Raw genomic sequence first — 25,123 nt, 5'->3', positions numbered from 1 at the left:
GTCAGCTTGACCATTAAATTAAAAGATAAGGATAACAGACTTATGTAGAATGTAACACACAAAAAGTATGGACTTTACCACATACAATAGTCACTGTGTTTTGCTGTCACACACATGGTTTTCAAACGAGTCAGTGACTTATCGCTTCAGTGGTTTAAACAAATTTGTAGCCAGAGCTCATGAAGTGAAAAATAATACACAATTATGTGGCCTATAATTATCGCTTCAGTTGTTAAAATGGTGATACTGAGACCTGTGCAAACTACGTGGTTTGGTGAGGGAGGTCAGTTTAGCGACCTGTTCGGCTTTTACTTCTTTTTTTTTTCTTTTTTTTCCCCGGAAGCGCTAGTTTTGAATTCGTCTGATGTGGTTTGGTTGTCCGATAAGAGGCGGCGGGTTGGGTGTGTGTGTAAGTGATGGATAATCATTATATACAATACGATGGAAGGGAGTTTGGCATAATGTTGCAGTGGATTTAGACCGCCGCGGGACGAAGTTCAATTACGCATTCGGATTCAATTCTTAATTCAGTTCAGTTCAAAATACCCTTCCCTCATCACCACGCGCACATAAGTTATTATATAAAATGAAAAACATTGTGTGTGTGTGTGTGTGTGTGTGTGTGTGTGTGTGTGTCCCTTTCACTGCCTGAAACAAGTTCTTTTGTTTTCTCCACGTTGCAGAAAGTTATCCTTTAAAACAGAGTTTGTGACACTACTTTCTAAAAAAAACACACAAAAAAAACAAAAAAACTGTGAAATTGAAAAGTCATCTTTTCAAAAGACCTACTGATGCCATGTCAGCATATTTTACGTTAATTTTTGGATATGGGTTTTTCTTTTCATCAGTTGCAGAACTTACCCACAGCGCGGAGACACGCATACAGGAAGGCTGACTAGGAGAGAGAGAGAGAGAGAGAGAGAGAGAGAGATGGACGGACAGACAGAGACATACAGGCCGACAGACAATAGTTATTGACTGACTGAAGAGGTAACGAACATCGCCAGCAGAAAATGCTCGCACGCACACGTGAACAGACTTTCACAGGACTCGTTACTGGCATAGAAACGTCAGTCAAGTACTCTCCGTCTTGTCAAATGGTGACAACTTTATGACCAGAGTTCATCATCTGGCACCTGATGCTACAACTGATAGCAGTGCCCGACAACACCTGATGTTTTTAATTCCCCTCTCCCTACTCCTCTCATCCAGCCACATACCGTATGTCCCAGAGCATTGATGATATATCATGGATGAGGCAGAACAAATTCATAGAAATGTGCAGCTTCTGATGTTTTCAGGAAATATTAATTTGCTCTTTTTACACGTCATGGTGGGGGGTGGGGGTGGGAGGAGAAAAAACACACCCAAAAGATTCGTTGTAATCTTGATCGTGGCTTGTATCTTGAACATGTTGCCATAGACTACGATATAACCATGATGTTCTACCACTGGTTCGTTCATAATGCTGTGTCATCAATCACAATCACTTGAAATGTAACTGCGTAGTTTCCCCCACCAACAAATCGCCCCTTTCTGGAAATTTCCTGTCAACGGGGAAGGGGGGGAGGGGGTGCTCCCTTGGCCCATTTGTTCAACCCCCAGTCAGTCGAAGCCCCGCCCTCAAGCTGACGTGTTCAGACGGACAGCAGTAAACAGTTTACCGGCGTAGCCACAGAACGGCGTGTTGTAACCACGCGCAAGGCCGTTGTGAAAGAAACCCCCTCCGACATAAATAGCTTGTGGTGTTACTTCAGCCGCTACTTCACCTCTCAGCCATGCTACTGACAGGGTGGGTAACTAGTAGGCCAGAATTACAGTCTGCCCTTACTACGGTAGCTGTCAGTCTAGGAGCAGATCGGACGGATAGTGATTATTTTGTTTCGAAAAACAACTAAACTGTAATGTGTATGGAAAAAAATTGAATGAAGAAAGAATTTAGAACCCGTGGTTTTTAATTTAAGCGAACTAGCATTCACTAAGTCTGTTCAATAGTTCTCGAATGTTCTTCGTCTTTGAAACGACAAAGATCGCAGTTTTGTTTTCACTGTGTGTGTGTGTGTGTGTGTGTGCCTGTGTGCTTCTCTTTGCAGACGGTGATTTGCGTGGCCAGCGCGTGCCGTGTCGTCAGTGGCGTGCCGTGCGCATGGTGGTTTGGCTGGGCCAACGGCAGACGACAGGGAGGCAGACGAGAGGCAGTGCTCATTCATTCAGCAGTGTGTGTTGTTGTTTCTCAGCGCAACAGTCATGGAGCTACCTGCGTTTGGAGAACGTGTGTTTCGAGCGGATTTTATCACGAAGAAAAGATACAGAAGGGTGAGTGCAACCTTTGGTGGATTTTTCTTTCCGATTTTGCTCGTGCCCTAGACTGTCATCGCCTCGTTCGGATGCTTTTGGTTTTTCTTTCATGTTGAGAAAAACGTTACCGTGCCTTCTTTTATTTTCTTCCTTGTTCGCCGAAGTTTTACTTTTCGTTTGCTTTTATGAAATATTGGTCTGTTGCAGGGCAAGGTGGAGTACTTGGTAAAATGGAAAGGATATTCCTCAAAGTAAGTTTTTTTCCCTTATTTTTCTCATCTTTCTTTTCTTTTTCTTTTTTTTCTTCTTCATCAGTTACGCTGCTATTTATACGTGTTGCTACATTGTTGTGTAAACAGTAACGGACGCGCAGTTTGAATTCACATGAACCCCTCCACATCCACTGACATTGCTCCAACACCCTACGCGCTGCGAAGCTCCTGCTCGCGGCACGGCCGCCGATAGCATCGATTTTTTTTCTTTTCAAAATGCAATAATTGGCGTTTCCTTTTTCCAAGTCTGCAGCAAGTCCTGTGTCCTTGGCACACATATGCTTCTCTGGGGGAAGCAAACTGTTGTCATCACTGTTTCGAATAACAAAGCAATTTGCATAATCATAGGAAGATATATTGCTTTTATTTTATTTTATTTTTTCTACACTGACTGATGTTTGTTGCGATCATTATGACAGTGTGCATGCATGTCGCTTATTATGGTGATTTTGTCGTTGGTGATGATATATATGTACATGGATATATATTATGTACACACACATACACACTGGCACCTGTATATATATATACGTGTGTGTGTGTGTGTGTGTGTGTGTGTGTGTGTAGGTGCCAGTGTGTGTGTGTAGTACGGTGTTCTCATGATTTGCATAAACACACAAAAGTCACTTTTTGTTAATCAGCTGTGTCTCTTTATTTGCACTTTCTCACGAACGTGGATAAACGTATGAATTCTGAATTATTTCTTTGGGTTATGCCGTGAAAATTTATAGTGTCTGATGTCAGTTATGCATGTATATGCTGCTTGCACAAGGATACTTACAAATGTTAGTACATGTATGATGTTGTCCCGTTTCAGGCAAAGTACATGGGAGCCCAAGGAAAACATTCTTGATCCATTGTTGATCGCCGAATATGAGTCAAAGTAAGTTGTGTCCTGTCTGTTGGCCTGTCCGCCTTCAGTCTTTCTCATTCTCCCTCTCTGTCAGTCTGCATGTGTGTCGCGGGCGCGTGCATGCGTGTGCGAGTGTGTGTGTTCATGCAAGCATGTTTATATTTCTTTCTTCTCTTTTTAATCTGTGTCCAGTTTATTGTTTATTATCAGTGTGCCACCCCGTCCACGTTCTGTCTTGTCTCTCACTGTGTATTAAAAGACGAGCATGGTTAGTCCTGTCTGTATGTGTGTGTGTGTGTGTAAGTATGCGCACTTAACTCTCTCTCTCTGCCTCTCGTGCACGCGCATTTGCTTGCTCGTTCTGTCGTCAGAAGTCCAGTTACACTTTCCGAAGAGTTCGACCGTTCCCTGTGATCAAATGCATTATGCAGGACAAGTTGTTTACAAAACCTCCACATGTGCGTGCGCGCGTGCGCTGACGTTTCTATTTTGAGCGTCTTCCTCATCGGCCGCCCGGGTAAACAGGGTTCGCGGTGGCTCAGGGGTACCGAGTTGACGGTGTGTTGATGCGTCGCAGTTTTTCACTGAGCTCGCTCGGTCGATCAGCAACCCGTCATGGCTATTTTAAGTGGCTGCTGTTGTCGGCCGCTGCCGTTTTGTTTTTTGTTTTGCGTGTCACCATAGTAGTTCAGCGGTGATGGTGTTTGTAGTTGTTGTGAGGTGGGGGGGGGAGGGGGGTGGGGATGGGGGGCAGTTGGCTACTTGTAGATAATTGTGCTCGTGGAAGTAATGTAATTAAGCCGGCATACGTGGGCACTTGTCCGTTCGTTGTCATGGCATCATTAATTCACAGTATCTTAATGACGTCGCCTGTGCACGCACACACAAACTGCACAAGCACGCGTTTGCACGCGCTCGCACACACACACACACACACACACACACACACACACACACACACACACACACACACACACACGCGCGCGCGAATGCACGCACTCTATGAACTTTTTCACATGTGCACTCACTGAGAACACATTCGTGCGCCGGCGCGCATACACGTACACTAAAATCACATTATGTGGATAGACGTGAAACTGGAACCGACACACACACACACACACACACACACACACACACACACACATACACACGGCGCGCATACACGCACACTAAAATCACATTTTGTGGATAGACGTTAAACTGGAACCCACACACACACACACACACACACACACACACACACACACATACACACACACACACACATTCATTCATTCATTCATAAGGACGTCACTTGATCGTTGTAATATTTATTTGTTACATCAGGCCTGACAAATATCGTCCTGACTGGTTGTGCTTAATTGAACTGATCAACATGAATGTAATCATTGACTGTTAAATTGACACTCGAATTGAAACCGCTCCAATGGAAACCGTATTCAGAACAGCCTTGCCAGACTCGTCAGCGGAATAGAGGTAATTCTTTGCCGCGCTTCTGAAACGGGCAGAGAAGGCGCGCTCCGCATACCCGTTTAATTTGAAACCGCAATCCGTCGGGCGACAGCTGGTTACCGCGCCGAAGTCATAAGTGAGTGCTCCGGGCACTGACAGCGGAAAACCTAACCACGCCGCCGACTTAATTCAGCTAATTTGTAGGAGCGGGGTAGGGGTTCATTTACAGAGGGTTTTTTTGTAGTTGTTTTTATTTTATTTTATTTTTTAAGCTGCGTGTTGTTGACTTCATTTTATAGTTCAACACACATTTCACAGTGGGGATACGGTTTGTAAATATATTTCTTTGTTACCAGACGTTTCACGATTACTGAGACTTACATAGGTCTGGCTTGCCTTTGAGAGCTTTTATCGCGCTGTGTGTGTGTGTGTGTGTGTGTGTGTGTGTAAACAGTAAGCCTGTGGTGTCAGTCTGTGACATATGCAAATTGCAGAGAAATTAATCCGTTTAATCATGCCAGTTCACTTTACTATGTAACTTCTAACACTGTCAGGCCACTGGTGTTTAATTACTGCTGACACGTTGGTGTTGAAGTATTGTCAGTGTTAGCTTCAATATGCGATATCTGTTGCAATTAATAAACAGTTCTCAGCGTTTTCCCTTTTTGTTGCTCTCCAATGTTTGCCGTATTTTTTTTTACTGTTTGCGTTGTCTCAGTGGCGCCAGAAAGACATTCTGAACCGAACGCAGCCGACGTCTTGCAGTTTTATATATTTTACATCATGTTTTCGTCGCACACAGACGCTACGTGTCTGAGTAGGAGAGAGAGAGAGAGAGAGAGAGAGAGAGTGGCGACGGGCCGATCCACAAGAAAGGTTAGCTTGACACGGCGTTGACACAGCGGCACAACACGCAACAGCGCGTGGAACGGGTCATGACATGTCCGTGACACACGCATGCACGCGCTGGTTCTTGCTGACTTGACGCTGTTGTGTACTATGTGGGTCAGTGCTCGCTCCGAACATGCACAGCCGGCCCACGTGTTGTTGTGTGTACCGTTGTGTTACGTTAATTGCTGCACGAGCCACTAAGCGGTATGGTGACGTGGTGGGGATGTACTTAACACGAGCCGCATCGAGGTGCTGAAACTGGTTCACAAACGCCCACGCATGCTCTTTGGTGTACCGGGCGTTCCACGTGCGCACGTACACATCTTGTGCACGCGGCGCTCATGGAATGCGTGAGCAAAAAGGAAAAAAGAAAAGAAAAAAAAACAAACCCAGCTTCTGACTGGGTGAGACACGAGTCGGGCACATTTCCTGTGTTTCTGTCTCTCCATCTCTATCTTTCAACCTGTTTGTCTGTCTGTATGTCAGTCCACTGTTTGTCTGTCTGTATGTCCACTGTTTATCTGTATGTCCATCTCCCCCTCTTCCTCCTTTATCTTTTCGGTGTTCTGTTTTTATTTTCTCCCGCACCGTCAGTCCTCTCCCGTCACACACATTTCCAAAACTACATTCAGCTGCGCGCCCGCTTTCACACGCACGCCAGAATGGAGACTGAGATTATTGTATTGTTCAGTTAAAGCATATGGAGCGGATCTGGTTTCTTCTTCCCCTTCCCTCATCAGTTTTCCCCGTTTCTGCATTTTTCTCACTATTTCCCGAACTCGCTGTCCTTGAGTCTTTAACGTTCACCTGTCTCCCAGCTTCACTGTCAGTGTTTTTCGCGCTGGCGCGCGCTCTCCTGAACATTAATCAATGATCCCCTTTATTCCCCCTTGTTCCCGAGCCTTATTTAACCGCCACCCTCCACGCACGCACAAAAAAGACCCTATCCTTTCATGATAGCTTAATTACAGTTGTTTGTAAACTAATGGTTGTCCCGCGTAAACTGACGGGAACGACTGCCCCGCGCAAAGTAACGAGTGTCTCAATATTTGTTTTGACAGATGGTCATGGAGAACCTTTCCTTTGCCTTTTTGTCTCTTTGTCTGTCCGCCAGAGCCGCGGCTCGGTCTGTCCCCTCCCCCTACTTTTTATTTCTCCCTCCTCTCTCTCACTCCCTAACTGCAAAAAGCGGATAATGCCAGACGGTGTGTGTGTGTGTGTGTCAGTTAGTGTGTGTTGTCCCACGCGCGCGCAAGCGTTTCTATACGTGTGTGCGGGCAGAATATGTGTTGATACTTTGTTATACGGGAGCGGAAAAGGCGTGGTTGATTTTGTTGTTGTTTTGTTATATTTGTTTAACCTGAAACGAAGGGTGGTGTATTTGGGATTTTACCACCAGGCAAGGCCTTCATGCCACCCGGCTCCGTCATCAAACCTCTGGCAAATGATAGTTACTGTCTGCAGTCTGCAGACGTGTGTATTTTGGCTGTTTGCCTAAAAGAACTCTCACTGTGCGGGTCGGATCACCCAGGAAGACTGGTTGTTGTTTGGGGGAGACGTTCAGAAATCATTCGTTTTTGAGGGGTGGGCGAGAGAAAGAAGTGATGGGGAGATGGCTTGCTGGATTGTTTCGGTGTTAAGAGAATTCACTTTTCCGTAATGGCTTGCTTTTGTTCACCTGCGTTGTTTCTTGCTTGTCTCTTTCAGTTTTCCTTGTATTTTGTTTTATTGCTCATATCCTTCTCTTCCTCTTTCACTCATATCTTTCTCTCTTTCCCACACAGGCTGTCTATCACTCACTTGCACGCACGCACGCACACACACACACTCACTCACTCTCTGTGTGTCTGTCTCTGTCTCTCCCTCTCAATTGAAACAAATCACAAACACCCTCTCCGGCACAAAACGCGCTCATGAGCGCGCGCGCACACACATACATACACACACACACAAATAACCCCCCCCCCCCCCCCCCCAGTCCGCCCCCTCCCACCAATCATCCCCTTCCTACCCGCCACGGTCCACCAGAACCAGATTGTTAAAGGACCGAGAGGAATGCCAGACATCATGCAGACCAGAAAGCACTCTTTCCGAGCGCCGCGACGGGCACGTGCGCACGTGCTAATGTACTTCTGGCGGAGAGACAGAGACTGGGATGTGCAGAGAGAGAGGGAGAGAAATGTGTGTGTGTGTGTGCGAGGGAGAGAGAGAGAGAGAGAGAGAGAGAGAGACCATGACTAAGTGAGTGGCGTGAGATAATGACGGTTTCACTGTGGTGGGAACTGGCCTCGTGTAGTGCGTGTGCCAGCTCCGCACTTAACCCCCCCCCCCCCTCTCCCACCACCACCACCTTAACTTCCCTCCCCGTCAACCTCCACATTGATCTCCTGTGCTTCTGCGCACTTACACACATTCCATCTTTCCCTCGCACGCGCGCATATAAAGTGAAACAGACAAGCGCGTGCACACATGCACTCAAAGACACACGCATGCACGCACGGACACACACAGATACACACGCGCGCGCGCGCGCGCACTTTATTTTTCTTCGTGTTTACTGATGTTTGTCAGTGTATTTGATCGGTTCTTTCTTTGTGTTGTAGGTCTGTCAACCTCCCACTTCATTCTTTATTCTGAACTGTCTCCCCCTCTCTCTACCTTTCACCCGCCCCTCTCGCTCGCTCGCTCGTTCTCCCCACCTCCCACCCCCCACACTGTGTGACCGACCACCGTGCCCCATCGTCAGTCTTGTTTTTTTTTCTTGTCTTTTTTTCTTCTTCTTTTTCTTTATTCCTTTCATCGTGTTTATGGCGTCTGATTCAGCAGCAGCCGGCAGTAATGGCAGTTTCAGAAGCTGGATGATTCAGTTCTCCCGCAGCTCCCCCGTCCTCTGTGTGTGTGTCAGTGTGTGTGTGTGTGTGTGTTTTATACACACGCGCGTGGCAGCATCACCGATACATATCATGTCCTGATTCACACAGATACATGTATCCCCATCTTTACCCTCTTCCCTTCCCATGGCCTACGACTGTCGTACCCCTCCCCCCTCCTTGATGTGTATCATTTAATGTTTGAACGGGTCATCTGCCCGGGCACCACTACGAAAATCTGTTGTGTCTGTCTGTCTGTCTGTCTTTCCCTCTCTCTCTCTCTCTGACACTCTATTTTTGTCTCTCTCCCCTACTCGAATTTTCTTGCTTCTGCCTATTCTTTATTTCTCGTTTCTCCAAATCCTGTTTTTCTGTCTCTTGTCTTTGTCGTTCTCTGTCTGTTCGTCGCTTCTCTCCTCCTGTCTCATCTCTATTTCGGTCTGTCTGTAGGGAGGGGTGTGCCTTTCTCCTGCCTTTTTCTCCTTTATCTCTCTCCGTCAACTCCCCACCCCCACCCCCTGTCTCTCTCTGCCGAGATGGCAGCTGTCACATGATGCGAGTTACAACAGTATTAAACCAGAGGTTTTGGGGGGTTAAAAAAAAAAGAAGAAGCAAATAGTACCTGTATATTTTACATCATGGGTGTGGGTGTGTGCACTTACATGTGAACGTGTGTGTGTATGAGAGTACACGTATGTGTTTGTGTGGGTGAATGTGTGTATCGCCTCGATCACGTTTCGACGTTAGTAAAGCTCGATGAGTAATCACACCGACACAGCTGTTCAGACTTACTCTGCGCCCCCCGCCTTCCCGCTGTTGCTATCAATATCACCTTGATCTTTCGCAACAAGGAAGCGATCCGGAGTCAGTACAGGTGTACTGTATTATCAGTCATTGCGAGCTCGTGACTGTTTTGTATACTATGTTTTTTTCCTTCCAAGGGAGACTCATTGCGCTGCATGTCAGACCTTTCGGGAAAACAAAGAAAAAAGAAGAAAAAAAAGAGAGATTATTTCTCTGTCTCGTGTAATCTGCTCCTGTCGGTATTTCTCGGTCTCTGTCTGTGTCTGAATGTGTACATCTCTCTCACTATATCTCTCTCGCTCCCTCCCTCTGTCTCCCTCTGTCTCCCTCAATCTGTCTCTATTTCTGTAACCTTCTTTAGTCAGTCTCTGTCCACGTGTCTCCTCTCTCCTTCCTCCTACTCTCCCTGTGTGGTCTCTCTGTTTTTCTATCAGTATTTGTCCCGTCTGTCTCCCCCTACCCTCATATTTTCCGTCTTTCCGTGTCTCTGTGTGTTTCTGTCTCTTGTTTGTCCATCTGTATCTCTCTCTGTATGTCTCTACCACCACTACCCCCCCCACCCCCCGTCTCTCTCCCTCCCTCCCTCATTGTTGAAGATCCTGTTTTGGCAAGTTCTACTCTCTTTTTTTTCTTTTTTTGTTTTTTTACAACCCCAGTCAGAATCGTGACTAATATCTGCTGACTCAGTCGCCGCACTGTCCGTGTATGGCGCGGAATAACGCTGCTTTCGCTTCACTCGCAGAGAGCTCTCATGGTCGCAGTGTGGGTGGGGTTGATTGATGTGATGCACCCAGCAATCACCAGACTTTGACAGGGCTGTATGAATGATGGCATTGTCACGAAAAAAGAGAAAAATCCATAAGCATGTATGCTATTTTCATACCATTTTCTTCTGTTGTGTTTTCATGTAACGCTGGAGAAGGTGAAAGTAAAAAAAGTGTTCCTTTTTGTCAACATATTGAGTATGTGTGTGCCAGTTTGTGTGTGGGAGGGGCGTGGGGGGGATTATAGATATGTGCATGCTCGTATGTAATCGCCTCTTTCTCTTGTCACTGTCAGTCGTCTTTCTCCGAACTTTTTTTCTTTGACTCTCTTCATCTGTCTGTTTTGTTTTGCTGCATGCTTGTCTGTTGATGCCTCTGTGTCTGCCCGACTGCCTCTTTTTCTTCTTATTCTGCTCTCCGTCATTATGAGCGCGCGCGCGCGCGTGTGTGTGTGTGTGAGAGAGAGACAGAGAGAGAGAGCGAGAACGTGTTATCTGTTGGTTTTAAATCTCTCTATATATATGATATATCCCTCAAGCGAGAGAGAGCAATCGTGTTATCTGTTTGTTTCATGTCTGCTATTTATTCCTCCATACAATTGTATCCTTCTTCTCTTCCCTTTTCATTGATTTTTGTGTGTGTTTCTTCTTTGGTTTTGTTTTATTTTTTCTATCTTTTTTTTGCTCACACTCACCAGTCATATTGTTTCCAAATTGAGAACGGGGAATGCTCTGGAATCTGACAAGCGACTGTATCGGACAGATCGGGGGGAGCGTCGGGAGGGTTGTGGAAGCAGCGGTGAAGGTGACGGCAAGAGGTGGTCGGCCGTTGCGTGTGGGGGAACCGGCAGACGAATATCAGTGGCGTTATCGATGAATCATAAGAACAAATCATAGATAAATTGCTCCAGGATGAAGGGTTCGGTTTATTATGATAATGGTTTGTGTGCACTGCTGAATGTATGTGTGTGTTGGGAGAGGGGGGTGGGGGGTTGAGCGGGAAGAGAACTCGCGCAAAAGTACTGTGGTGTGTGTGTGTGTGTGTGTGTGTGTGTGTGTGTGAGAGACAGAGAGAGAGACGGGAGAGAGGAGGAGAAGGCTGAAGGTAGCATTGTTATGGTTGAAGTTTGCACGGCAACATGACATAGGTCTATAGATAGACACGTTTTTGTTGACTAGGAGCGGGTGGCTGCTGTCATCAGTGAATGGTGGATGAAAGCTGTGAATCCCTCCCCACATCTGAATTCCTCCCTACCTCACCCCTTCCCCTTCTCCTTGATGTGTGCTGACAAACACGCGCTCCACCATTCCTTTCCTCTCCAACACACGCAGACAGACACACAAATGTATCCATAACATCCATCTGCCCGCAGATCAATTGACCCGAGGTCAATGACACATGTGTTAAATGCCTTGTGATACTTGACTCGTCGAACACGCTGCACGTGCAGGCGTCTCTGTGCAAAAGTCACAGTGACCTTGTACCGTGACCGGCTGTGTGTGTGTGAGAGAAACAGAGGGAATCAATGACGAGGTGGTGAGTTAGAGGGGGTCGGAGGGGTAACTGGGGGCGGGGGTGGGTTGGGGGGAGCTGTGAGGAAAACAGAGGTGGCACGGCCCTCACCTTCCAACCCGAGTCTGCCTTTGCACCCCATCTACCCACGTCCGGTTCGCTACGTGCTAAATCATGCATACAATGCTAATGGGAAAGGCATTGCCCTGGCTCTGTCTGTCGGTCTGTCTCATTGCCTCTCTGAGTCTGTCTCTCTCATTGCGTGACCCCATGTGTGTGTGTGTGTGTGTGTGTGTGTGTGTGTGTGTGTTGTTTCTGGCCTTGTGGGTTTTTTGTTTTGTTTTTGTTTAATGTACTTTTTAACTGCTTCTTCTCCTGGGGGTGCGAAGGCACAGCGAGTCTGGTTGATCGGAATTTAAATGTTGTAGTGTGTGTGTGTGTGTGTGTGTGTGTGTGTGTTCCATCACAGATACACAAAATGATCGAGAGAATGCAAATATCGTACTTTTTCGCAGTGCGTTCTCCCTCCAGATAATTCTCTCGCTGTCGCTCCCACACTCTTTCTTTCTCTGCGCACGTGCGCAAGTGTGTGTGCCTGTGTGTGTGTGTGTGTGCTCTTACTCAAAGAAAACTAGAGATCTCAGTTGCGGGGAATGTGAGGGGTGGGGGTGGGGTGGGGGGGGTTAATAGGGATCGGGCTCAAGAAAGAGGGAGGTTAGACACGACACGGGTGCGGGAGTTGAAAAAAAGAAGAAGGAAAAAGTCATGTTTGCTTACAAAGAAAACAAATGGCTCGAGCTCTGTGGAGGAACCACAGATATATATATGTATATATATATATATATATATATATATGTGTGTGTGTGTGTGTGTGTGTGTGTGTGTGTGGTTGTGTGTGTGTGTTTACATCATATCTCTGAGGTAGGTACTCAGAACCAAACGCCGTCCGCCACCGCCCACATCAAGTTGGTCAGGCAGGACAGATTACGTGCTGTATGTGTTTTTTTCCTTGTTTTAGTGATCCAACGTGTGGTCGTAGTTTGCCGTACCACGTAGCGAGTTGGTCTGATAAGTTATCGGCCGGCTGTTTGGGGCGGCAGCATCCTATTTCTGTGTTGCAGGAGCGGTTCGAGGGATTTCCTATGAGGCATTGACCCAGTTGCTGAAAAACAAATTTACGATAACAAGTTAATTAGAGTCAGAGTAAATTGAGTGTGGCGAATGCCATGGGAACTCTTTCTGTTTTCTATTGCGTCAGCAGTTTATCGCGACGCGTACTGCATAAGTTCACACCATCTGCCTATACTCATTGACACATTATTAAGCACGCTCGTGAAAGGCGCACGAATGTTCTTTCGCACGTGAACTAATTCTCTCTCACTTATCTCGAGAGCTGTTTATCTCTCTCTCTCTCTCTCTTCTTTTTCCTTTCCGGTTTTCTTTTTTGACTCACTTGTGTAAACAAAGTGAGTCTGTGTTTTAACCCGGCGTTCGGTTGTCTGTGTGTGTGTGTGTGTGTGTGTCCGTGTGTCTGTGTGTCCGTTTTAAATTTTAACATTGACATTTTCTCTGCAAATACTTTGTCAGCTGACACCAAATTTGGCATAAAAATAGGAAAAATTCAGTTCTTTCCAGTCATCTTGTTTAAAACAATATTGCACCTCTGGGATGGGCACAAAAAATAAAAAAGAAGCCTAATTATATGCAAACTGCATTCACTGTTATATTTATATTTTTTGTATTCTCTAAACTTGGCACTTTGATCTGATATTCTGACCCAACAAGAGGAGTCATTATTATCATTTTTTGTTCAAACAGGAACTTCTTTTGCTAAGCATGGAATTTTTATTTATTTTGCAAACGTTTTGGTGCAGAGGTAGTAAAAAAAGGGAAATTACTATGTCATTAATGCTAGGGGACTTAATTTATCACAAGCGAGTCTTGAAGGCCTTACCTCTCTTGTTATATTTAATTTTGCGCGGGAGCAAAGGGATATTGGAACGTGCGGGTGTATATATATATATATATATCTTTGTATATATGTGTGTGGGGTTGGAGGTGGGGGATATGGGCGTATGTGTGTGTGCTTGTACAAGTTTATTTGTGTGTGTGTGTGTGTGTGTGTGTGTGTGTGCCGTGGAAGCTGCGATACGTAGCCTAGAAATGAGTGTGCGGAGGAGGGGGTTAGAGGAAGTGCAGGGTAATGTGTGTGTGTGTGTGTGTGTGTGTGTGTGTGTGTGTTGGGGCTCATGTACGTTTATGTGTATTTGACTGTGCTTTCATATCTGTGAAACTGTATGTTTGGTGCATATCTGTTATGCATGTGTGGGTGTATGTGTGAATGTGTGTCTTCATGTTTTACATTTATTTGCTTATTAATCATCATTGTTGTCTTATTTATTTATTTATTTATTTATTTATTATTATTATTATTACAAATTCTTCTGTAATCTGTTTAAATCTGTAATAAAGAACATGATCATTGTTGATCCGAAGCCTTTCAACAATCACCATGCAGTTACACTATCACTAGTTCCCGCCAGATTTAATCCGAATTATATTATCTGATCAGCCAACCACTCACGCGCGCGCGCGCGCGCACACACACACACACACACACACACACACACACACACACACACAAGTTAAGTTTTGAAAGGAGTTCTAAGTGTTATATGAAACACTTAACCATAGCCAGAGCAAAACATCACGCAGACTTGCCCTCACTCAGATCATTTTCAGTATCATGACCCTCAACGTACGTTAGAAGAATACTCCTGTCTGTTACATACATCATGTTGTGCTGACGAAGCAGACACAAAAACGTGCTGGTATGCGTGCATCAGTGTGGGCCAGGGGCTGTATTGATTATTCTTTCCTCTGTTTGTGTGTTCCAGACGCTTGGAGTGGCGCAGAAGACAGAGACTCATCAGAAAGCGGAAGAATCAGGTAGGCCGAGATGTGACAGACTGAAAGAAGAGTGTGAGGCTTGCAGAGTGTTTTGTTTTTAGGATTTGGATTTGGAAGGTGGTGAGGTGGTGTTGGGGGCATTGCGAGCGAATGCATGTTTGTGCAGACACGCACGGCGCCTTTGTGTGTGTGTGTGTGTGTGTGTCCCCTCCCTCCCACCCACCCACATACATGTGCACACATCGAAAGGGGGTAGGTCTAAATACTTGGATGAATATGATTATGGTAGAGTGTGTGTGTATGTATGCGTGTGTGTGTGTGTGTGTGTGTGTGTGTGTTTCTAACAGCACGTAATTAGGAGTAAAATATTCACGCAGCAGGCAACAAAACTATATCCATGGTTGTCAGAGACACACCGCACGCCGTTGCGCAACAAGTCGTCTGTATGATTGTTCCCGCACTGTAGTTGAAAGGTTTTCTACTCAGCCCTCACGCTGCCACGTCTATGTTTTCTAAACCTCTCACACATCACAGGGCAACAGGTTGTTGCAACATTTGCCTGATTACTACGTAGCCCTTCACCAGTCACCCGTAACCTCGGTTGTGGCTGGTTACATGTGTTTGGAGGGTCTGGGTGAAGGTGTACACTGACACCCGCAATAGGGGGGTAAAGGGTTGACGCGGGTAACCAGGCAGGACGAATGGAATGTAAACGTGTGTCTGTGTTTGGGACTCAGTGGGGTAGTAGGCACTGGAGACGGCGAGTGTGGGTGGGAGTTGGGTATGTATGGGTGGGAGGTGGGATGAAAGAGGATTGTGTTTTAACAGTGCACTGACTTCACTGGAATGTCTGGCTTGTAAAGATATGACAATCTTGTTTGCTTGTTCGGACTGTTTTATATCTTTTCCATATCTTTCCCCAACCCACCCCTCTCTCCCTCCCTCCCCCCTCACCCCCATCTCTCTCTGTGCATCTCTCTCTCCCCCTCTCTCTTTCTCCCCCTCCCCTCTTCTCCCCCCTCTCCCCCCCCCCTCCCTCTCTCTCTCTGCCCGTCATATTATGTCTATCAGTTTCTACTTTCTTGACCAGTCTCATTTATTTTATCATGTGCATGCTTCTGTGTATACGATTTAGGTAACAGGGGCGCATGCACTAGACACGTATTAAGGGTACACGTAAACGAGTACCTCGAACGCCGCCTCCTACATACATCTTCACACACACACACACACACACACACACACATATATATATATATATATATATACATTTGTCGCATTTGCTTTTTCAGAAGATACTTGTGTTATATCAAGGAGGGCTGTTAGATGTGGGATTTTATCAAACAAACATCATCCAACCAAACAGAACAAGAAGAAATAAAAACGAAACGAAAAGCACGTAGCTTGGTTCCTTCACAGTTAGTTGTAGAATACAACAACAACAACAAACAACAACAACAACAAAATCCACAGTTTTTTTCTTTCACAATTACATTCACGTCATTGTTGTCTGTAGGCAGGCAACGCATAAGTTAAGTTTCAAACGCATTTCACAGTTACTTTCATTGGCTGTAAGAAACCCAATCACCATATCAATACATTTTTATCTCCACCTTGGCAGCGGGAGGAAAGCCCATCCAGCGACTCCTCCGACTCGGACACGGAATGCGACAACAGCTCTCAGGACTACAACGCTAACACGACCCCGCAGCGCCAGCACGGTAACAACAACATCAGCGGCAGCGGCGACGGTAAAACTACCACCTCGCTGGGCAGCCCCAGTGCCGGCAGCACCACAGCCGCCACCACCAGCGGCAGCGTGAAGAGCAGCCAGGACCTGGTGGACGAGGTGTGTGGCCATGGGGCACACCGGGGCCAGAGGTCCTCGTCCTGGACCTTCAGCCCCGCCGGCGTGCGGCGGGAGATCTCCGTCATGTCCGACTGCAGCGACGTCAGCGGCCAGATGGCGGTCGTGGACGACGATAACGCTCACCATGGTAGGTTTGGTGTGAGTTGAAATGGGGGAAGTGGTGGAAGGGTGTTGTTGTATGCATGTATGTTGTATGATGATTTCCATGAAGAAATGTGTTGTCGCGCGTGGGAAGGGGGTGTGTGCCTTGGGGGTGTGGGGGTGTATATATGTGTGTTTCGTGTGTGTGCCTGATGTATGTATGCGTATGTAATTTAACCAGGTTATGGTACGTGTCTGTTTTCGCGCGTGCGTGTGTGTAGTTTGCGTACGCGTGTGTGATATGAGTAGGATTTAAGATATAAAACATTTCTAATTCTATACACTTCATAATAACACCCCAAACCAGACCATGACACACACACTCATCTATTTTCCTCTGCACAGACGGCGGTACAGTTTCCCTGACCAACGCCAACACCACCACCACCACCACTCCCAGCCCGGCAACAGCAGCATCGGCCATGTCCAACTCCTTGGACAATGATGAGGTCTTCGTCCGTCAGACGGTCAACCGCTCGCCGCCCCTGCGCCAGCACCCGCGGAAGACGTCGGGCAGGCGGCGGTCCGAGGAGACGACGCCTTACTCCATCGTGAAGAGGTGGACCCGGGATTACTTCTCCAGCTGCAAGACGGGCTACCAGGAGGACGTGGGTGACTACACGCCCATACCCTCCCCGGTGTCCCCGCTCTCCCCAAACTTCAACCACAACTGCTACAACGCCAACCCTTTGACCAGCCAGTCCGACCAGGTAAAGCAAAAGAGGAGGAGGAATTTTGTTCAATGTCCCGTCACACATATCGGTGATTGAAGATAGTTTGTTAAAGTATTTATGTATACATTTGAGTATTATCGGTTAGAAGGGGTGGAAGATGTGAATGAATGGAGAGTTGGGGAAAACTGGGCAAATGGGGGTGAAATGAGGGTGAACTTTGAAAATAAATATCTAAATACAATTACAGGAAATTACTTAAAGGACTTCGTAAAAACAAAAGAAAAGGCTGTTTGGTGGTGTAACTTGCCGGTGCTTTTGTTTCTAAGAAATTTAATCTTCATATCCATATTTTTTTCTCTTGTTTCCTCCTCTTGTTTTATCTTCTTCTTGTTGTTGTTCTTCTTCTTCTTCTGTCATTATCCTGTAGTCTCACTAGCATAGGGACACCACTAATGATCTGGCAACCAGTTATTTCCGTAAAAAAAATTGTCACCGTGTTCCACGCTTTCACTGTTCGTGAGTTAACTTGATTGTAAGGGCGCTGTTGTGGGCGAAGGGAAGTCTGGAGGTGATAACTGATATTGAAGACAATACATTTCCATGTACTTGTGAACTTAACACTAGCCAAATTGCACAAGGAAAAACGAAGACATACATCGAATATAGTTTCATGCCCAATGCAAATAAATATTGTTTACTTTGACCTTAGTACAGAGTCTTGTATCGGACATGCTGAGGTATGTTTTTCATTTAATGTTTGTTCGTTGCTGTACATGAGCCTTAATAAGTCACACATGACTCAGCTTACTGGAATGCAGTTTTTAAATCAGATATGTATAAATGTCTTTTTCAGCCCAGACAGCATCTGGACAACCTGTCCTTGTTAGCAGCAGCAGCCAAGTCCATAGAAAAAGAAGACCGCCATCACGATGAAAACGCCTTGTACGGGAATCAGTACAACAGCAACTACCACCACAGCCCCAACCACCACCACCACCCGCCCATGTCCATCCCTTCCCCCATGGACCTGGATGACAGCTCCAACGACAGAGTGGTTGAACAGCGAGAGTGGACTCACAAGAAATACCGCCCCTTCCACCATTCCAAACCCCGGACCCACTTCTTGTACCCCGCGCCAGGTGAGCGTCCCGTCAAGGTCACCGTCACGGACGTCACGTGCAACTACCTGCGTGTCACGTTCATGGAGAGCTCTACGGATGAGGGGTTCTTCAAACCCAGTGTGGAAACTTAAAGGATAACAACAACGTGGTCGACAAGGCGTTACAGGATGTGTTTTCAAGCAGTTAGCCGATAGGCTGGTGCAGTGACGGGTGTTGAAAAGACGGCCATGGAAGGCATATGTGACCTACACATGTTTTGGTCATTCTCTTGCAGTTTCTTGGTTTCTTTCAACGTGTGGATACTGACAGGCCATGGACGAGAGTTAGTTGAGGTGTTGACACCCAACACGAGAATGGCATATATCACGGACATGTGGTGGCTTTCTGTTGCATGGATCAAGACTTGCCTTAAATGTTTTTGAGGGTGAACCCGAGTGTCATTGAACGTTGTTTTTGGCCGCATGGCAGCCTTCGACATACAGTAAGCAGCTTGGAACTGCTCTGTGTGGATCATGATTTGTGCAGCACATGGTTTTCTAGGACAGCAGAACTCTAGTCATGACGGTGCTGTGACTGTGTGTAAGATTCTCCACGTGGTGGTGCCGATCTGAAAGAAAAGACTGTACCGTGTGTTATCATGGAGCAGTCTTCAAAGTGCATGGGGTCTTCTGGATTACCCTGAGTCGAGTTCTTGGAGTACAGGATTTCTCATTGTTGTCATTGGTCGTCTGAATACAGAGATCACAAGTTTACCAGCTTTTGTGAATATTGTTGGAGAAGAAATGTGTAGTGTGTTTTTATTATTCTTGGTTGTATTACTTTTTTGTCTCTCTTTAAAATAAAGAATGGAGGTCTTGCACTTCACGTTTCACTTAGTATTTTAGAGGTATCTCACCTGCACAAGTTCTCTTTCTTTCACTCTCTCAGAGTTTCTTTCTTGCTGGTTTAAATAATTTGACCTGGAGACTTTTATTGTCTGTTGCAATCTTTTTGAGTGCTTAATTAAAATAAATGTTTCTGTTTACAAGAACAAAGTTTTGTGCCTAATCAGAGTAACCCCGAAAGGATTTTTAAAAGAAAGAGAATGGAATAGTATTCATTGACGAAGACATTTCCATTTGTAAATATGTATTGGAACTGTGTAATGAAGTAACAAAACGAAGAATTCCAATTTTCCAGGTGGTAATCATGAACGTGTTGTGGTCGTGAACATTGTTGTGATGAATTGTAATGGTTTCACAGAAATGTATATTCCAAGGTCTGTATTGCATTTGCACTGTTGTTTGTTCTTCATCAGATGTGCTGGCCAGCACAGTCAGTGTCATCAGAATTTGCTGAGATCATCATGAAATGGACAGGACTACATTGTGATTATAATGTGTCAGTTTATTAAACATAGCATGAAACATTGTATGTGAAATGAACTGTACAGTGTCAGAACGTAAAACAACAAAACCTGAACGTTTAAGATATGTTCTAATGTTTCTTTTCTTTCTCATAGAACATCATGACTGAATGGAAAGAGCTATCAAATTGGAGTCGATACAGATAAGTTGTGGATTTGTCTGCAGATCAGTATCTTTGAAAGACATTTATTAGTAGCATGTATGTATGAAATAATAAAAGCATGAGATCTGGCATACTCAGGCAGATTGACGCTCAAGTTAGAAGCATTATTTTAGCATACCTACGTTTTGTTGAGTCCTACTTTTTGTTGAGTCAGAAGTTGCATGTGTTATATATACATGTGAATCTTTTATTTATGCAGTTTACAGTGTGTCCATAGCAGTTGTCCAAGTGGAAAAGAACGAGTCTCACCTTCCACAAGGTCCATTTCAGAAGAAAAAGCCATCTAATGAATGAATCTCATACAGGAGTAAAAATGGAAGCCTGATAATGTTTCAAAGAAAAATTGTGGAATCATTTGCTCATACTCATAGAATCGTTTGTCAGTTATGCTTAAGGTTTACAAGTGGAAGGCATTGCCAATTCGGTCTTCCAAATCCACCGTTCACTTCTTGGACACTGGATTCGAACTTGGCTTGGATTCTCACGAAATTTTGTGAAGCATGTGTCTTGAAACAACAGTTGACACCGTGCAAGTTTTGCATGAATAACCAAAACGAATTCAATCAGAGGATACGATGTAAATGAATGACAGAGAAACGGTTTTGTGAAAACATTTTAGTTCTGTGCTTGGGTCTTGGTTTGGTGAGCGTCTTGTTTCTCCAGTCCCGTCCTGTCTCTTAAAGTTATATATCTATACATGTATCGCTCTCTTTCCCATCCTTATCCCCGCTCTCTCAGTCTTGTTTCCTCTTGTGCGTGCGCAAGCGCATGTCTTTTTGAATGATACTATTTTGAGGCCTGCCAAACTATCCTGGGTGTCGCCATCCCGGCGTTACCCGCTCGCCGCTCTTCCTCAGTCACGCCTGTGCAGGCTCGTTCTGTGGCGGTCGCAGCGCCGGTTGTCTGCAGCATTTAGCCAGGGTTTTTTGTGTGTATAGTTTCGTTTTTGTTTATTTGTCATGCTTTTTTTAATTGCTGCTTTGTAACTGCGCACGAGACGCCTACGATCCCGCATGGTGATAGACGGCATTTGTAAGAAGGTGGTAACAACATTTTATATGTAGGAGAGTCGGTAACATCTTGTTAGGATACTGATCGAAGGCTTACAAAACATCGAAAAGGTTTAAACTTGATAACTTTTATTGATAGGTCAATGATAAGTTTGTAGTAGAGCGGTAGTTATGGCGTAGAGGTTGGCAGAATCACCTACCAGTCTTCATTCATGGGAGGGTGGCAGCATAATTATTTGCAGGAGGTCGGTGTCTGAACATTCTTATTTGTCACCGTAACTGTTAAGTACCATTCCCCCTTCTAAGTTCTTTTAATTCTCTTTTTCCATGCCATTGTCACCCCAAGAATCTTTTTCTGTTCTGTTTTTGTTTTGACATCATGACTACATTAACTTATAAAAGTTAATGTTATAGGATGATTCCACCAGAATGTTTTTGAAGCTTTTCATGGTTTGCATTAAAAAAAAGAAAAACACATACAGCCTCGTATGTGTGTGCGTGTGTGTTTAATTGAAATTATGTTTTAAATTTTAATGTGTTTTTGGTGTTTTGATGTGTGTTATTCTTTTAACTCTTTTTTTCTTGGTAATTTCGTTCGTTCATTTTTCTTACCCAGAGATCTCGATGCATCTTGAACAAGATAAAACATTCACAAAGTCTGCCATGGTACCATGTCTGTTCTTTTGCATGAGTGTAAAAACGGACCCATTCTGTAATATTTATCTACAGGTAACTTCTATGCCATTCTCATTCAGTGCATGAGCGTAAACTGGTAATGTATTGGAAGAAGAAAAAATCAGAGACCTGCACACAAAGAAAGAGTGTGTCGAATCTGTGTTGTTATTAACGGACAAATGATTCTGCAGCAGTGTCTTCATAAAGAGATAACGATTCACGCCTTCATTAACGCATGGGCTCTTATGGTTATACCCCCTTCGTTTTCTCAAGAAAAAACAAGAAACTGCAAATACTGCTACAACACTTGCTGCCCATTTCCTAGCTCGTTGACAAGTGTTATTCAGATAGATAACATTTCCCGAACTTTCTCTTATGTGTGTACAGTTCTTTTATTTTATTAATTATTATTATTATTTTAGCTTTCTAGTTCGTTGACGCGAGTCTCATTGTCGACATTGTCAGTTGATATATATATTCCGTATATATAGATTTTTGTAGGATCTGTTTACCTGATTTATCAAACATGTCAAATTGCGTTAATGTCGTTGTTTGGGTCGATTACGTCACCTGGATTTATCTTCAAAATACTTTATGGTGCCTTTAACTAGCCTCTGAGAATTGTTCAAAGAGGGAGTGGATCGGAAGATAGGGTGGATCGGATGGCTGTTGTCCACGACTGGACAGTGCTGTTGACTCCACTCGGGTTTTCAATTTTCATGTCGACTTCAAACATTAAATGGCAGAGATGGGAACAAGCTTTAGACCAGAAACATAGTTCTGCCTTCAACAGCATTTTGAGAGTCCCCAACCCCGACATTCCCCACTCCACAAAAAACAGACTAGAGTGGCTTTCCTGACGTACGTGATCGTAACATCGATAGTTGTCATGTTAGGGGTGCTTGTAACTCCCTCCCCACCTGCCCTCACCCCTCTCCGCCATAGTTATTGTGCAACAGGCTTTCGTATAGTGGAACAGAATTACCTTTGCCGTTAGGTTCCAGTGGTTGATACTGTGTTTTAGAGTTTGAAGCCCGCAGGATTGCATAATTTCAACTAGACTGAGAATGCCTTGTTCTGCATTCCCTCCCCAATCCATACTTTCTCCACCACCACTCTCCAGCTTTGAAGTCATGTATTGCATGAGAAATGTTCGCACAAATTAACAACCATTACAGTTTTCATTGTTTCATTTTTTTTCTTTTGACAGTTGATGCAAAAAAATAATGTTTTTGTATTGCCACTGACATACATATATCAGAACGATAAGAAATATTTTATGAACGTCTGTCGACTCGTGTGTTCTTGTAGCATCTTCCGATTTTATTGATATCTTACAATTGAAATAAACTAACCAAAGGTTAATCTTCAACTGAAAGCTGTTCTCTGTTGGGGTGGACGTGGGGGGTCGTGACAGAAGGACACCATTCCTTGTTTGGGTTTGGGATATATAAGAACTATAAGACGCGGGGCATACATTTTGTAAACGAAGTAAGACCCGGGAGATGACTGCAAAGGTAGGGTCTGGAACATATCTGACATGGAACATATATTTCTATCTGCTCTGTTCTTTACAGTATCACATCAGCTAAATGTATACAGTACAACAGACACAAGTGCAAGTGTACTCTATTGCGGATGACACAAGGAATGTTTTTTTCTTTACTTCGCCTTATTCCTGCCATGTCAAATAATGTTACTTCATAAACGTTTTTGTTAAAAAAAAGAAAAATAATAAAAGGAAGGCGAGGACTGTAACTGGTTTTCTGGAAGAAAAAAAAAAGATGTGCCACTGTTGCATAATTTGCCTTTGAAATTTGTTTATATACACGGTTGACTCAATCTTGTTTTTCTTTTCTCTCTATTTTTTTCCATAATAAATGGCCATCTGTTTGAAACAGATTTTATGATACTGTTGCTCATGATTGATATATGAATTGGATGACGAAGACGTGTACAGATTTCTGGCAAGCGGATTATCCATGACTACAGCGAGAGGGAGAGAAAAGAGAGGCCTGTCTGTGAAGTTGTGCATTATGTACATACAATGTACATGGTATACATTGTATGTATACATGTATGTGTTCCAGTCTTTCCTTGAGGCAAATGTATTTTGAGGCCTGGAGGCACGTGCTTTGGGTTGCCTTGTGTTGAGTCGAACGTTTCCACCTTGCAGAGCTGAACTGAATAAAGAGTAAATCTTGAAAGATCTGGGTTTTTTTTTTTGGTTGCGTTGGTGTATATGTGTGCGTGCGTGCGTGCGCGTGAGTTAGGATCTGCGTTTGTCTGGAACTATGGTTTTTGTCATTTTAATTTTCTTACTCAGTATCTCTGTTGCTTTCTCTGTCTTCGTCTGTGTGTCTGTCTGCTTGTGACTTCTCTGTCTCTTGTCTTTCTCTCTCTGCCTCTCTATCACTCTCTCTCTCTCGCTCAATTATTATAATGGTTTGTTATACAATGAAGGTTTGTTGACACATTCACCATGTCATAAGGACCTACCTCATGGCCAGTGACATTTAAGTGTCAAAGCATCTGTCTGTCTGTCTCTCTGTTAGGTCTGGTGTGTGTGCGTTATGTGTTTGTGTGACTGCACCTCTCTCTCCCTCTCTATCCCGATTCCCTTTGTTTCTCAATCTCACTGTCTCTGTGAAAATTGGTGTGCGTGCGTGCGTTTGTGCTTCTCCGCGCGCAGGCACTTGTACATGAATACATGTACGTGTCTGTTCGTGTGGTGGGGACAGAGGAGAGATTGTCTCTGTCAGTCTCGTCTGTCTGTGTGTCTATCTCAGTCTCCCTATCTCTCTATCTTGCTCTTTGTCCCTCAGTATCTCAAAAGTGCATGTCTTTTGTTTTTGCTGAGATAAACGGTTTCGCAATTATGAGCGTTCTTCACATATCAGTTAGCATTGTAAATCCTCGTAGCCCATCAAAAGGTTATCAAATCCGTCAATCTCCTTAGTATCCTGTTCAGTACTGGACTCTAGTGTTAGAAAACAAAGTAAAAAGCCAATCTCATTGTTACAGTTCCATGTTAAATTTCCGGTGTCAAAATGTCACTTGCACACACTTGAGCGTGCAGTGCATAAAAACACGCACACACACTCGCGTACGTTTCTCTCTCTCTCTCTCTCTCTCTCTCTCTCTCTCTCTCTCTCTCTCTCTCTCTCTCTCTCTCTCTCTCTCTCTCTCTCTCTCTCAGTTATACGCGGAATTTGTAAACATGTTTGTGTGTTTTCAGACCTGGAAATATTTCTTGAGTATCTCCTATACCCTCGAAAACGGCGGGGTAAAAACGGTCATACACATAAATGTCTACTCGCACTTTGTATAGATATACATAATACATACATACATACACATTATATACATTATTTATACATAATCATATGAGTAAACGTAGGAGTTGCAGCCCATGAACTCAGAAGTATTTCTTA

General features: G+C 44.6%; 1 protein-coding gene across 1 annotated transcript; it reads left to right on the top strand.

Moving 5' to 3' along the window:
• Positions 1 to 1,641: 1,641 nt before the first annotated feature.
• On the top strand, positions 1,642 to 23,896 carry LOC143288953 (uncharacterized). The gene is made up of 8 exons (XM_076597643.1): positions 1,642 to 1,792; positions 2,094 to 2,316; positions 2,506 to 2,549; positions 3,388 to 3,453; positions 14,617 to 14,668; positions 16,251 to 16,626; positions 16,986 to 17,350; positions 18,168 to 23,896. The coding sequence occupies exons 2-8, from the start codon at positions 2,248 to 2,250 to the stop codon at positions 18,564 to 18,566; spliced, it is 1,371 nt and encodes a 456-aa protein (XP_076453758.1). The 5' UTR covers positions 1,642 to 1,792; positions 2,094 to 2,247; the 3' UTR covers positions 18,567 to 23,896.
• Positions 23,897 to 25,123: the final 1,227 nt, after the last annotated feature.

This window comes from Babylonia areolata, chromosome 1 (assembly GCF_041734735.1).
Source record: "Babylonia areolata isolate BAREFJ2019XMU chromosome 1, ASM4173473v1, whole genome shotgun sequence".
In the NCBI taxonomy this organism is placed as follows: Eukaryota; Metazoa; Mollusca; class Gastropoda; order Neogastropoda; family Buccinidae; genus Babylonia; species Babylonia areolata.
This window is presented reverse-complemented; position numbering and strand designations above follow the sequence as displayed.